This window comes from Corylus avellana, chromosome ca10 (genome assembly GCF_901000735.1).
Source record: "Corylus avellana chromosome ca10, CavTom2PMs-1.0".
Classification (NCBI taxonomy): Eukaryota; Viridiplantae; Streptophyta; class Magnoliopsida; order Fagales; family Betulaceae; genus Corylus; species Corylus avellana.
In genome coordinates, this window is record NC_081550.1 from 4,880,145 (window position 1) to 4,893,023 (window position 12,879).

Sequence of the window (12,879 nt, forward strand, 5' to 3'; positions counted from 1 at the left end):
TACACTTTTCAATTTTTTTTTTTTTTTTTTTCAAAAGTTGGTTTTTAAATGATATATTATTATCACATGAGATTTATTATTTAGAAAAATGTATTACTTATTAATGAAATGATAACGCATCATTTGAGAGCCAATTTTTTAGAACAAATTTGAGAAGTGTAACATTCCTCTTATAAAGAAAGCAAATGAACTAAAACATGGGAGATTAAGGCAAATGAACTGAAACATGGGAGATTGAGGCATGGGTGATGGTCTTCAGAAAAATAAATGCTAGAAATTTTCTATAAACTAGTTTGGAGGAAGTTTCTTCTTCACGTGTTTTTTTTAACATTCTTAGCAATTATTTATTGTCATTCTAATAACATAGGATTTAAAACATTAATTCTGAAAAATTCAAACATGTTGAATAACACTTAAAAACCATTTGAAAAAAATTTGTGTCCAAAAATTAAAAAACGTGATAGAAGACCAAGGCTGCTACAAACGTGTGTTGCATGCATGCTTTGTGCAAAGGGCGTCCGTGCATCAAGAAAAGTCGCAAGGAATGTATTGTCATGACAAAGATTTTAGCAATTATAGATTCTTGGGTTTTTAATTTCCTCAATTAGATGTTTGAGATTAAGATAATATCAAATACGTCATTCCGTCTCTATTTTCTTAATTTTTCTAATCGATTGCTTATGAGATTCTTTTTCTTAACCTTAAGGTCAAAGGCGACCACCGTCTAGTCTCCTCTGTAAATTGTAAGTAGGTGAGATTAAAACAGCAAAATAGGAAGGATACATTTGATATCGCTGCAAATCTCATGGACCTAATTGATAAAATTAAAAAGCTAGAGAGCTAATTGATACAACAATTTATATTTACAATCTATGACTTCACAAGCATGACTCGAAACAACATTTTTCTTTTTTCTCTTTCTTTAAGCCCTTTTTGTCCAGTTATATTTTATAGTCATGGAGCATTTTGATAGGTACACTTGATCACTACGATTAAGGCATATTTTAGGTAATAAAAAAGAAGCGGATGAATCGATGATATAGTTGGATGGCGGTCATACTAAAGCTATTAACTAAAAACATAGCAAGTGCAATTTATCTCTGCCTCTCTGATAAGGTTAAAATTCAATGTTCTTGCTCAGTCTTCACCATCCTGGTCTTCTTCTTCTTCTTCCCTTTCACCACCTGGTTGCTCTTCTTCCAGTTTCCTCTTTTTCACTTCTTTTTCCTTCGCTGCTCTGGCCTTCTTTCCAGCATTATTCCGCCTAAACTCTGTAAGAGAACCAAGAAGAAAAAAAGAAGTTAGTCTAATGAAACCTTTCTAAAACAAAATCCAGTTACCAATAATTAACTTTTCTGAAAGCTTCAAACTATCTCTAAAGCCTAATTTTTGGATATATGTCATTTTTCAATCATCTTATAGGTTAAAATGTATCATTTAATGCAGATACAGTTGCCGGCATTCAAGATCTGGACACAAGCATGAACAATAGTAATACACTTTAACTGCTTACAGATCATAGGAACAGAATTAGAGTTCATAAAATGGGTTTTATCTGAGCAGATACATAAGGCAAGAATTCAAAATTTTGAAAACAGCTTGCCAACAAGGATTTAGTATGCAAACAGATTTTAGCAGGTATATTGATTGTCAGGACAAATGACATACATGCATATAATGGTGGTGCATCTTTGTGAGCAAATAGATACTACATTTACAACACCTGAATAACAGACTGAAACGGATAACCCAAAGAAAATTTTGAAAACAAGATCAGCAAATCAAACACAAGACCATACAATTTATATCCACATTAACTGCTGCTTCTTGCGTACAACTGAAGATCTTATTGCTCCCCTTTAAAATTGACCAAAGGGGTAGCAAGGAGCCCTGTGACCCCATGTTATTATAGCATCCAATAATACCAAAGACATTTCTTGGAATGATGCATTCAACATGAGAACGATGCAGAAACCAAGACAATATTTGAGCTAGTGAACAAGGAAGGTAGTATTAATAACTCCCTGCCTTGGACTCGCAACTCACAAACCTAAAAGAAAATTATTAGTTCGACAGTATCTCATGCTGTATTTTACACCTACACACAGACCATGGAAAACCGAACAGTTCCAAAGAAATTCTGCAGAAACAATTGACTGAGAACAATCCAAACTTGCTCTAAAGATGCCTTCATGGCTCAACCTACCTGCTCCCTCAAGACGTTCTCCACTTTGTAGAGTGAAGTGCGAAGAATTTACAAGGAACTCAAAATCCCAATTCTCCTTCTAAAATCAGTAAGAAAGATCATTTTACTACAAGTTCGACCACAAATTTCTTGTTGGAATGCTTCCCTGTGTGAGAGCTGATTAGGAGATACTTGGGAGGGCACCGATTGACATTTAGTCTTGAAACTAAATATTCCTTTATAACTCAGTCTCCTATTACCCGCGAGAAGTTCCGATATATACTTTTCTGACCTCTGCACCCATACTTGACAGTGAGTAGCAATTATTTTTTTGCTTTTAAACTATAAATTCAATTCAAATCTCCAAAGCTTCTTTGCAGGACTTGTTTATAGAAAAATTGGGCGAAAATTTGGACCATTGATAAATAGCTATACAGGAATTGCCCAGCACTTGCCCCAATGACCAAAAGTGCTAGGCAATTCCTGATATCGAACCTCAACTTGCTGAGTCAACCCATTCCACCCCAAGTACATCTCCTCATTTCCGTCCAAACCATAGAACTCAAATCCATGTCCAAAAGTTTTGCAACACTGTTTCCAAACTCACCTCCGCTGCTTTGCCTCATAATACAGGGGCTGAACTCCTTCCCTTCATGTTCCAATGCTTGGACTCAACGCAGAATCCAAACAGGATTGTGGCATAAAGTGACAGGTTCCAGCCATTGATGACTGACGACTTGGAGTTGTTAATCGGGTTGGCCCGGAACAGATCTAAGGGTTTTGCATAGGCAGTTGACCTAAGACTAATACTTGTATTCTTCTTGCTGTTACATGTAGCTATGGTAACAGTCAATGATAGTTACCAAAGTTGGGCAGAAAGGGTACCTTGCAAACAATTCTTGGGGATGAAATATATCCATTAAATCAACAACAAGCTTAACGACAAAGTTATTTGAGCTAGAGCTCATTGGTAGAGTTCTACTTATTTATAATAGATAGAGAATGCAGCTTCAATTTTCAGAAACCAGACAGATTATAGAACATGTTAAAGATGGGGGGCTCATACTCTGAATGAGGAAGTAACACGGGTCTTGGAAATTTCAATGTACCATGTTAGGGTTTTAACAGGGCAACACTATATATATAAAAATCAAATTCAAACTGTGATTTATTTTCTTCCCCTTTTTTCTCTACTTTTCACTAAATCGCATAGTCTCAACAATTGTAAGAGAACATAAACTTATCATTATATATAGAAATTTGCATACCATCAAGGGAGGCTTTAAGTGGCATCACAAAGTCCGGAAACTCGATGTCTTCAAGCGCTTTCAATACATCATCGGCATTGATAGTCTGCCTCTTCGATTCTCTACATATGTCATTCGCCCTGCCTCACCACATAACCAATGCATTATTAATTCACAAATCGATGGGTTTGAATTGATAAATTTTAGGCAAAAAAAGCGCAAAATTATCGAACCCTAAAAAGTTTTTTTTTTCTCACTCAAGCACGAAATGATTTGAACCAAATTCATACTTCAAATTTTGACTGTTAGGTGTGTGTGTGTGCACGATCTTACGTGGCGGAGAGGTAGTGGATGAAGATGCGAGCGCTTTCAGAGAAAGCGAGGAGAGCGTCTTTGTGAACGGACATGTCGGCGTCTGGGGAGCAGTGGGAGAGCTTATCCTTCACCACCCGGCGCACGATAGCCCTGGGCAGCTCCTCCGCCTCAGGCACCACTTTCTCCATCTCTCTTTCTCTCTCTCTCTCTCTCCTTTCTTTCTGCTATCTCTGTGTTGTGTGTGCGTGAGAGAGATACTGACTTTCTCCGGTGGGTTCTGGGTTTTGCTTTCCCGCCATTGGTAGATGTGTCAGTGCTCTCACACTGGTGGGCCTTAGGTGAGTTTAGCCCAAATGAGAATCCTTTGGGCCTTCACGTGCTGGGCTTGGTAGATTTTGTTGGGCCCGCCAAGCTATTATCTCCTTATCACTCTCTCTTTTCATTAAAAAACATTAATATCGGGTTCAATATTTTAGATATTTATTTTCATTATTCTATTTATTTATTTTTTAAAATTTCTCCTACGAATAACGATTATATTTTTTAAATTCCATGATCAACAAGCCCCTCTGCAATGAAGTGGGTTCCCAACAACATATAACAAAGCTTTACCCACTAAACTACAAAATTAGTAAGTCAAACAACTTTCATTAAACTAGAATATTTGTAATTATTTACATTGTAAAAAAATAAAATTATAAATATAAATAAAGAGTAACAATGGAACGTTGGGAGTTCAACACCCACAAAATCAAGTATTGCTTTTATTTTAGACTCTACTGACGAAAAGATTGATGCTAATATTGAAAGATTAAATTGATGGGGTATTACTCTAAGCCAACTGTTTAGAAGGAATTCAATTGATGCAATTCCCCAAGTACTCCATGCGTGACCAAGTGGAAATATTTCTTTGTGGAAGAATTGAGAAGCAACTGTTTTCAAACTCTCTCTCACTTACATTGCATGGCCTTATTAAGCCTAGTACATATCATGATTGTGAGCATATCTACATGAACTCTACTGAATACTATACAATTATTTGGTATTAACCGTTGTTGTTAGTGTTGAGGAGTTGTTAAAACTTATAGCAACCTTAATGAGAAAGTTGTCCTCCTTTAGTTGTTGACTGATTGGCTTGGCTCACCTTTCGTTCTTCAGCTCATCTCTCTCTCGCTCACAAAACACTTATTTCAAAAGTTTTCCTCACATTTCTTAGAAAAATCCAAACTTGCGCCTCGACCCCAAATACCCAAAAGCTGACCGAAAAAGTTAAAATCAAGTGGGTGTTGGTAGTTAGATTTCAAATTTCAAATTTCTAGGGTTCGTTTTCATAATACCAGAAATTCCAACTTGGTCCGACTTGGTACCATCCCTAGTGGTAAGAGTATTTTTGTGCAGTAATCCTACAACATTTTACTCTAAATTTTTTATGGTTTCCTCCACTATCTCAATAAATTATGCCTGTATAATATTTATTTTATTTTGAAGAAAGAGCTTGCCTTTACTCCCAATAAGATAGAAACCACATAAGAAGGGATGCTAAAGAATTAGATTAAGTTATCGAAGGAAAATACAACAATGAACAGGAAATGAAAGGTGTAAGAAGGTGACTAGCTTTGGGTTTTATCTAAAATTAATTTAAGTATGGAAGAAAATTCTAAGTACTTTTTCTTTTAAACCATATGAATGAATATCAAGTTCTTATATAGCATATAGTCATATGTAAATCAAAAGAATGGAAGAAAAGCATCAAGCATCTTTGATATGATTTCTATAATTCATGCTACTTGCATGGGGAGTGAGTTTGTCATGAACATAATGCTGGCCAAATTCTTTTTTTTTTTTTTTTTTTAATCTTTATTTTTACAAGAGAGATGTTGTACCATCGTACCAGACACGTGGACACTCCCAAGTATGTATATAATACTTGTTAGATGTATTGAAAAAATTCAGAAATAAAACACATAACAGCATAAATATATCAAATACTTTAAATCCCTCTAGGCAAACCCCAAAGAAGAATCCAACATTGGGTTGCACATTGTAAGAAAAATAACATATCTATAACAAAGAAATTAAGAGGCTGTTATAACATATGTTTTAATCATTTTGGACTATCAGGAAGTGTGGCAATAGTGTATATTAAGCTAAAGAACACTACAAAAGAAAATATAATCGAATGGAAAATAAAGACAAAGTGCGGAATAATGAAATAAATATGAAATTTTATGTGGTTCAATAAATGATATACGTTTATGGGATACGGGATAAAGTTTAATGGGCTATATTTTACTTTTATTCCTTGATATTGTTACAATACAAATACCCATATTTATAGGGAATGAGTTTTCCTCCAAACTAGTTGGAAAAATTTCCTCAAACTTATTCTATAAAAATGGCACATGTTCTCCATATGTGTGAGAAACACATGTTTTTTTTAATTACAAGAAAAAAAAATGGAATAAATTCTATTCAAAAAGCATTTTCTTTTCACATATAAAAACATGTATTTCTGTATTGAGTTTTCCTTCAAAATGGGTTTGAGAAATTTCCTCCGACATATTCTATAAAAATGACATGTGTTACTTTTCATGTGAGAAATACATGTTTTTTAAATAGCATGTAAGAAGCACATTTAAATTTTTTTTTTTTTTTTTTTTTTAAAAAAAAAGTGCTTCTCACATATAGATGATACATGTTATTTTTATAGAATATGTTTGAGGAAATTACGTAATTTTGAATAAAACTCTATCCTTAGCAAAGTATTCACAAAATTTGTTTTATGGTTGCATTAGAACACATTTTCAAAAAGTAAAAAAAGAAAAAAAAAAAGAAAAAAAAAAAAAAAGAAAAAAAGAAGAAGGAAAATTTCACTTTAAACCCCTGAACTACCACTCGATTTGACATACCCCCGCAATTGTCACGCCCCCGTTTTGTAGAAATCGCTTGGCCTGTATTGTTGAGATTAGTTGTGAAGTAGCGTTAACCTTGGTTCCCATAAATTTGAATTCGGTGTCGGCTAGAAATTTGAAAATTATTTCTTTGTTGTGGCAGTCAATAAAGGCATGATTGTTTGATAACAAATCCATTCCGATGATGATATCGAACCCTTTCATGTCAAATACTATCAAATTAGCCGTGAGGGTTCTTCCCTCAATAAGAATTGGGCAACCCAAGACTATTTTCCTGCGTAGCACTGATTTGCCTTCCAGGGTAGATACTACTACTCCTACTTCCATTGGTTTTACATTAATACGAAATCTCCTAACATACTTAACTGATATAAAAGAATGAGTGGCTCCAGAGTCGAATAAAACAACAGCCTTGATAATAAAGAGAGGTAGAGTACCTATGACTACTCCATTCTCTGTTTTTGCCTCACCTGGAGTGAGGGCATATACCTTACCTTGAGTGGGTGGTCTACGGTTATTCCCTGTTTGTAGTGATGCAACGCTTCCTTTTGTCTTTTGGCAATCTCGTGCAAAGTGGTTGGCCTGTCCACATCAGTAGCACATGTTAGTCCCCGCACAACACGATCCATTATGGGGGCGTTGACATTTGGGGTAGGGCATGCCGATGGCTGAATTTGGTCTGTTCCCTATGAATTTGACTCTTAATTATTTCCGTTTGGCCTTCATTTCCATCGGCTATAGGAAGAGAATTTCTTCGTAGGTGTCTGAAGAAAAAAAAAAAAAAAATTTACATTCTTTTATTGATAAAGCCCTTCTTGGCCTCCAAGGAAGAGCCATGTAACGTGTCCTCTCACCTGTACTAAGGGGACACTTGTAGCTCATGCGGTATTAGTTGAGGACACATGGAGAGTACGTGTCCTTCTAATCCCATTTTCTCATTGGCTATTTTAAGCCAAACTCTTCTCATTCCTCACACTCACTCGCGTACTCAGAGAACTTGTCTAAAAAAATAAAATAAAAAATTCTTCCTTTCTAATCTTAGTACGGTAGCAACTTCTAGAGTTAATGACATTCTGACATCTTGAGCATATTTTATTTCTTGCTTATCAGGGGTTGGTTGAATGGAGTTTTAAGATTTTTATTTTTTATTTTTTTATTTCTTGAGTTTTGTTTAGAATTTCTATTTGGATATTTGTTTTAGAAATTTCTCTAAAACGCTTAGTAATTGTATATTTATCATTGGGTGTTAATTTCTGTAGATTTACTGTGTTCAATTTTGTAATCAATCAAGCAATTTTGTTATTTCAATATAGAAGTCTTTAAAGGGCTGAGTGTATATATATTTATGCAAGATGTCTTAGACATGATTTTATATATGTTCACATAAGGGTAGGTCAGTATAGATGTGTGCAGTATTTTTGTAATTAGACTTATATCACGTAAAGATTACATATATGCAGAATTTTTGGGATTGGAAATTGGATATCACATAAAGATTATATGCATCACGAAGGGACTATATATATATATAATTTCCTAAATCAGTATATAAGCTGCAGTTTGGCCTGATTTAATCTCAAAATTTCATTGAGTAGTTCTCCATGATATATGTGTGGATATATTATAGTTAGGTAGTAGGTTGCTTTTAGGGATATGCATATATAGGGGTACTTTATTTAAATTTTAGACTTAAAATTTTAGAATACTCCTCTAAGCTTATTATTATTGTAAAATGTTTAGGTAAAAGACACTCAAACGGAAACTCAACACCAAATCCAAGTAAGGGGACACAACACCAAAAACCTCATTGCACTTCCTTTCATATTTTTAATACAAAGTTTTATTCAATCATATGGTATGATTTAATAATTTTATGTATTACAATTACCTCATTTTTATAAGTTATGCATGAATGCAATTATGAATGGAAGGAGCTCACAAGGTTTTATGGTATATTACACAATTACAAATGAGCTTGAAAAATTATGCATTAATGGCAATAAATGTTTAACCCCGAGGCACTAAAGGAACGATTGGTACTGGATCGCATGGGTAGCATGGCAAGCACACCGAAAGACGGTTACGAGAAGGTATGTGTTATCGGTCAGGTGGCATTCACCTAGAGGAGTTTCCAACCTGGTAGCTCTCTCATATGACGACAAGATGAGCCGATGAGTCCTTCAAGGCAAGCCAATATGCGCCGCATATAGTAAAATTGTGGTTATAGGTCAAAGGGTAAAACATGATTTGAGAAAGAAATAAGGAAGTGCGTATACATTGCATAACTTACTCACTTTTTAATTATAGCATTCTGAAATGATTATTATTGTGTATGATTGAGATTATGATATAAAAATTTGCTTAGCATGTTTTATCATCTTGGTGTTGTGGCTACTTACTGAGTTGTCAAACTCACCCATTTTCGCGTTAATTTATTTATTTATTTATTTTTTTTTATTTTTTTTTTTCAGATGCCATTTTACATAATAGTATTAAGGATGGGACTTCCAGTAGGCGTCCTTAAACTTAAGGACCCGGTCATTTGGCTCTACAATTGGGATACGTGGACTTATTGTTTTGAAGAGCCATAGGAGCCGTAGTACTTGAGATTCCAATAGATTGCTTGGGACAAGCCAATACTGTGCAGCCTTTTAATTATGTAAACTGCACATTTTTTATTTTTTTTGTATATAGAGGACGACTTTGACTCATAGGAATGTTATGACCTCCCTATAATAGTCACTTTTGGTTTATATCTCCTTGAAAGGCTGGGAATCAAAAAAAAAAAAAAAAACATTATAAGCCTTTCAAGGAGGTATAAACCAAAAGTGACTATTACAGGTAAGTCATAACCTTCCTATGAGTTAAAGTCCTCCTCTATATACAAAAAATAAAAAATGTACAATTTAAATAATCAAAAAGTTGAATAGTATAGGCTTGTCCCAAGCAATCAACTGGAATCCCAGGTACTAGGGCTCCTACAGCTCTGCAAAACAATAAGTCCACGTATCTCAATCATATGGCCAAATGACCGGGTCCTTAAGTTTAAGGACGCCCACTAGAAGTCTCATCCTTAATACTATTATGTAAAGTGGCATCTGAAAAAAAATTTAACGCAAAAAGGGGGGAGTTCGACAACTCAATAAGTAGCCACAATACTAAGATGCTATAAAACATGTTATGCAAATTTTTATATCATAATCTCAATCATGCACAATAATAATCATTTCAGAATGCTATAATTAAAAAGTGAGAATAATAAATAAGTGAGTAAGTTATGCAATCTATAAGCACTTCCTTATTTCTTTCTCAAATCATATTCTTTTTTTAAATCATGTTTTACCCTTTGACCTATAACCGTAATTTTACAATATGCGGCGCACATTGACTTGACCCGAAAGATCTATCGGCTCATCCTGTCGTCATAGGGGAGAGCTACCATGTTCGAAACTCTCCTAGGTGAAGACCACCTGACCGATAGCACATACCTTTTTGTAACCGTTCTTCAGTGTGCTTGCTATGCTACCCATGTGATTTGGTACCAATTGTTCCTTTAGTGCCGCAGGGTTAAAAATCTACATAAATTAACACTCAATGACAAATATACAATTACTAAGCCTTTTAGAGAAATTTCTAAAACAAATATCCAAATAGAAATCCTAAACAAAACCCAAGAAATAAATTAAAAAAAAAAAAAAATCTTAAAACTCCATTCGACAAACCCCTGAACCCCTTAAGCAAGAAATAAAATATACTCAAGATCTCATAATGTCTTTACCTTGAGAAGTTGCTACTGTGCTAAGATTAAAAAGGAAGAATTTTTTTTTTTTTTTAAGACAAGTCCTCTGAGTAAGCGAGTGAGTGTGAGGAATGAGAAGAGTTTGGCTTAAAATAGCCAATGAGAAAATGGGATTAGAAGGACACGTACTCTCCACGTGTCCTCAACTAATACCGCATGAGTTACAAGTGTCCCCTTAGTACAGGTGAGAGGACACGTTACATGGCTCTTCCTTGGAGGCCTAGAAGGGCTTTAATAATAAAAGAATGTAAATTTTCCCACTCCCCCCTACGTTAAGTCTGGGAAGAGAAAAGAAATTCTTTCTAGGAGATCTATTTGCTATCTACTTGGACAAAATCTCACCCAAAATCATATATATATATATATATATATTCACACCAACATACACTCACGTGGATTAAATTCGGCGACTATATATATATATATATATATAGAGTCAGATAAAAATAAATTAATAACACTTATAAATGCATATAATATATATATATAAAAAAAATGCTTTTATAATTCTATTTAAATTATAAAATTTATAGGATGTCACATTCCCGAACTTTGAAACCTCTTAATTTGGACTCTTGAACTTTCAATTGCAATTCATTTGAACTTCTCCGTCAATTTTTACTTTTAAAACTCCTAAAAAGACAAAATCACCTTTCAATTTTCTTTTTATTAAAAAAATTGAAAAAATGGGAATTTTTTTTTTTTTTTGAATAAAAGGGTCACAAGGTGGATCACCTTGTGATTTTTTTTTTATAATATATATTTTTTAAAAAAATTAATTTTAAATTAAGGGTAAATTTGAAATTTTATAAATAAAAGTCAAGGGTATAAACGTTATTGTATCACTTTTAACGTTTAAAATTTTACGGAGTTATTCAAATTAATTACAATTGAAAGTTCAGAGGTTCAAATTAACAGGTTTCAATGTTCAGGAGTATGTTAAATCGCGTGATAGTTCAGGGGTCTAAAGCGAATACGAGTGTCAAGGCAGTTACGGTTAGAAGTTATTGCCAAAAACCACTAACCGTAACCGTCTTAGCGGTTATTAAATTTTACTAACTGTCTTAACGGTTATTAAATTTTACTAACCGCTAGCGGTTACGGTTAGCGGTTAGCTACTAACTGCTGGTTAGCGGTTAGTAAAATAGGTAACTGCCCACTATAACCGCTTTTTTAAAATTGGGCTTTATGGGCTTTTTGTTTTTACCCTCATTTGTTTTTTATATTTTTAGTGTCTTCTTGGGCCAAATTGCTATAAAAAGAGCCCATATTAAAAAATCAAAAATATTTGACCCCAAATTTACATTTACTTGTATTTTTTTTTTTTAAAAAAAAACACAACATAAAAAAAAAAAATAAATAAATAAATAAAAAAAAAAAGTTCAACACAACATATAAAAAGAAAAAAAAAAAGGTTCAACACAGTATATAAAAAAAAAGTTCAAATAAAACATTAAATGATACAAAAAAAACATTAAAACTTCATCAATCCTTGTACATAATATATTCTCATTCGGTCCTCTAGCAAATTCTGTGGACATCAAAAGAATAAAAGTTATAAACTTAAACGTACTAATATTAAGGCACAAGCATGTACATATATCAAAAAATTGTTCAATTTCTTTTTTGAGAAAATGGTCAAAACAGTGTTCAAAAAATATATTAATATGTCAGCTTGGTGAATTTCCCACAATCAATTGCTTTCATTATGGAAAAATAAAATAAATAAATGCTAGAAGATATAAACTATAAAGTTTCAAAAATATTTTATTCAATTACAAACTTGTGTCTTTATAAATTTCTATTTTTAGTTTAGCAACTCAATCAATAATTTTGTTATATGTGGTTATAAGGGTTATCTTAAATGGTTATTATTATTATTATTTTTTTAAAATGGTTAAATTTCTTTTTTCAAAAAATGGTGAATACATTGTTCAAAAAACACGCATTAATACTTCAATTGTGCTTATAAGTTACACATTGTTAAATCTAATGTCAATTACTTAATTTGATATTATATAATCATATGATCTCATTATATATGTATTATTTGTTATTATACAATTATATGATTTAATGATCAATTCATCATGTGATATAATCATATCAATTATAATGATAATATATAAATTATTAAAATTAGAATGATAATATATTAATACTTCAATTGTGCTTGTAAGTACTACATTATTTAATCCAATGTCAATTACTTAATTTGATATTATACGAATTTTATTATCATTATACGTTAATAATAATATAATATGATTAACTTAAATAAAGTATTTGAATTGTCATTGAATATTATCATTGTGATTTAATTATTAATGATCAATTGATTATATTAGATATATAAATATTATTATAATTATAATTATAAAAATATATTATATAAAAAGGCGGTTAGCGGTTTGTAAACCC

General features: G+C 32.8%; 1 protein-coding gene across 1 annotated transcript; it reads right to left on the reverse strand.

Moving 5' to 3' along the window:
• Positions 1-987: 987 nt before the first annotated feature.
• Positions 988-4,015, reverse strand: LOC132164137 (DNA polymerase II subunit B4). The gene is made up of 3 exons (XM_059574567.1): positions 3,766-4,015; positions 3,454-3,572; positions 988-1,271 (listed from the first exon to the last, which is right to left on the reverse strand). The coding sequence occupies exons 1-3, from the start codon at positions 3,933-3,935 to the stop codon at positions 1,138-1,140; spliced, it is 423 nt and encodes a 140-aa protein (XP_059430550.1). The 5' UTR covers positions 3,936-4,015; the 3' UTR covers positions 988-1,137.
• Between the last annotated feature and the right edge of the window lie 8,864 nt (positions 4,016-12,879).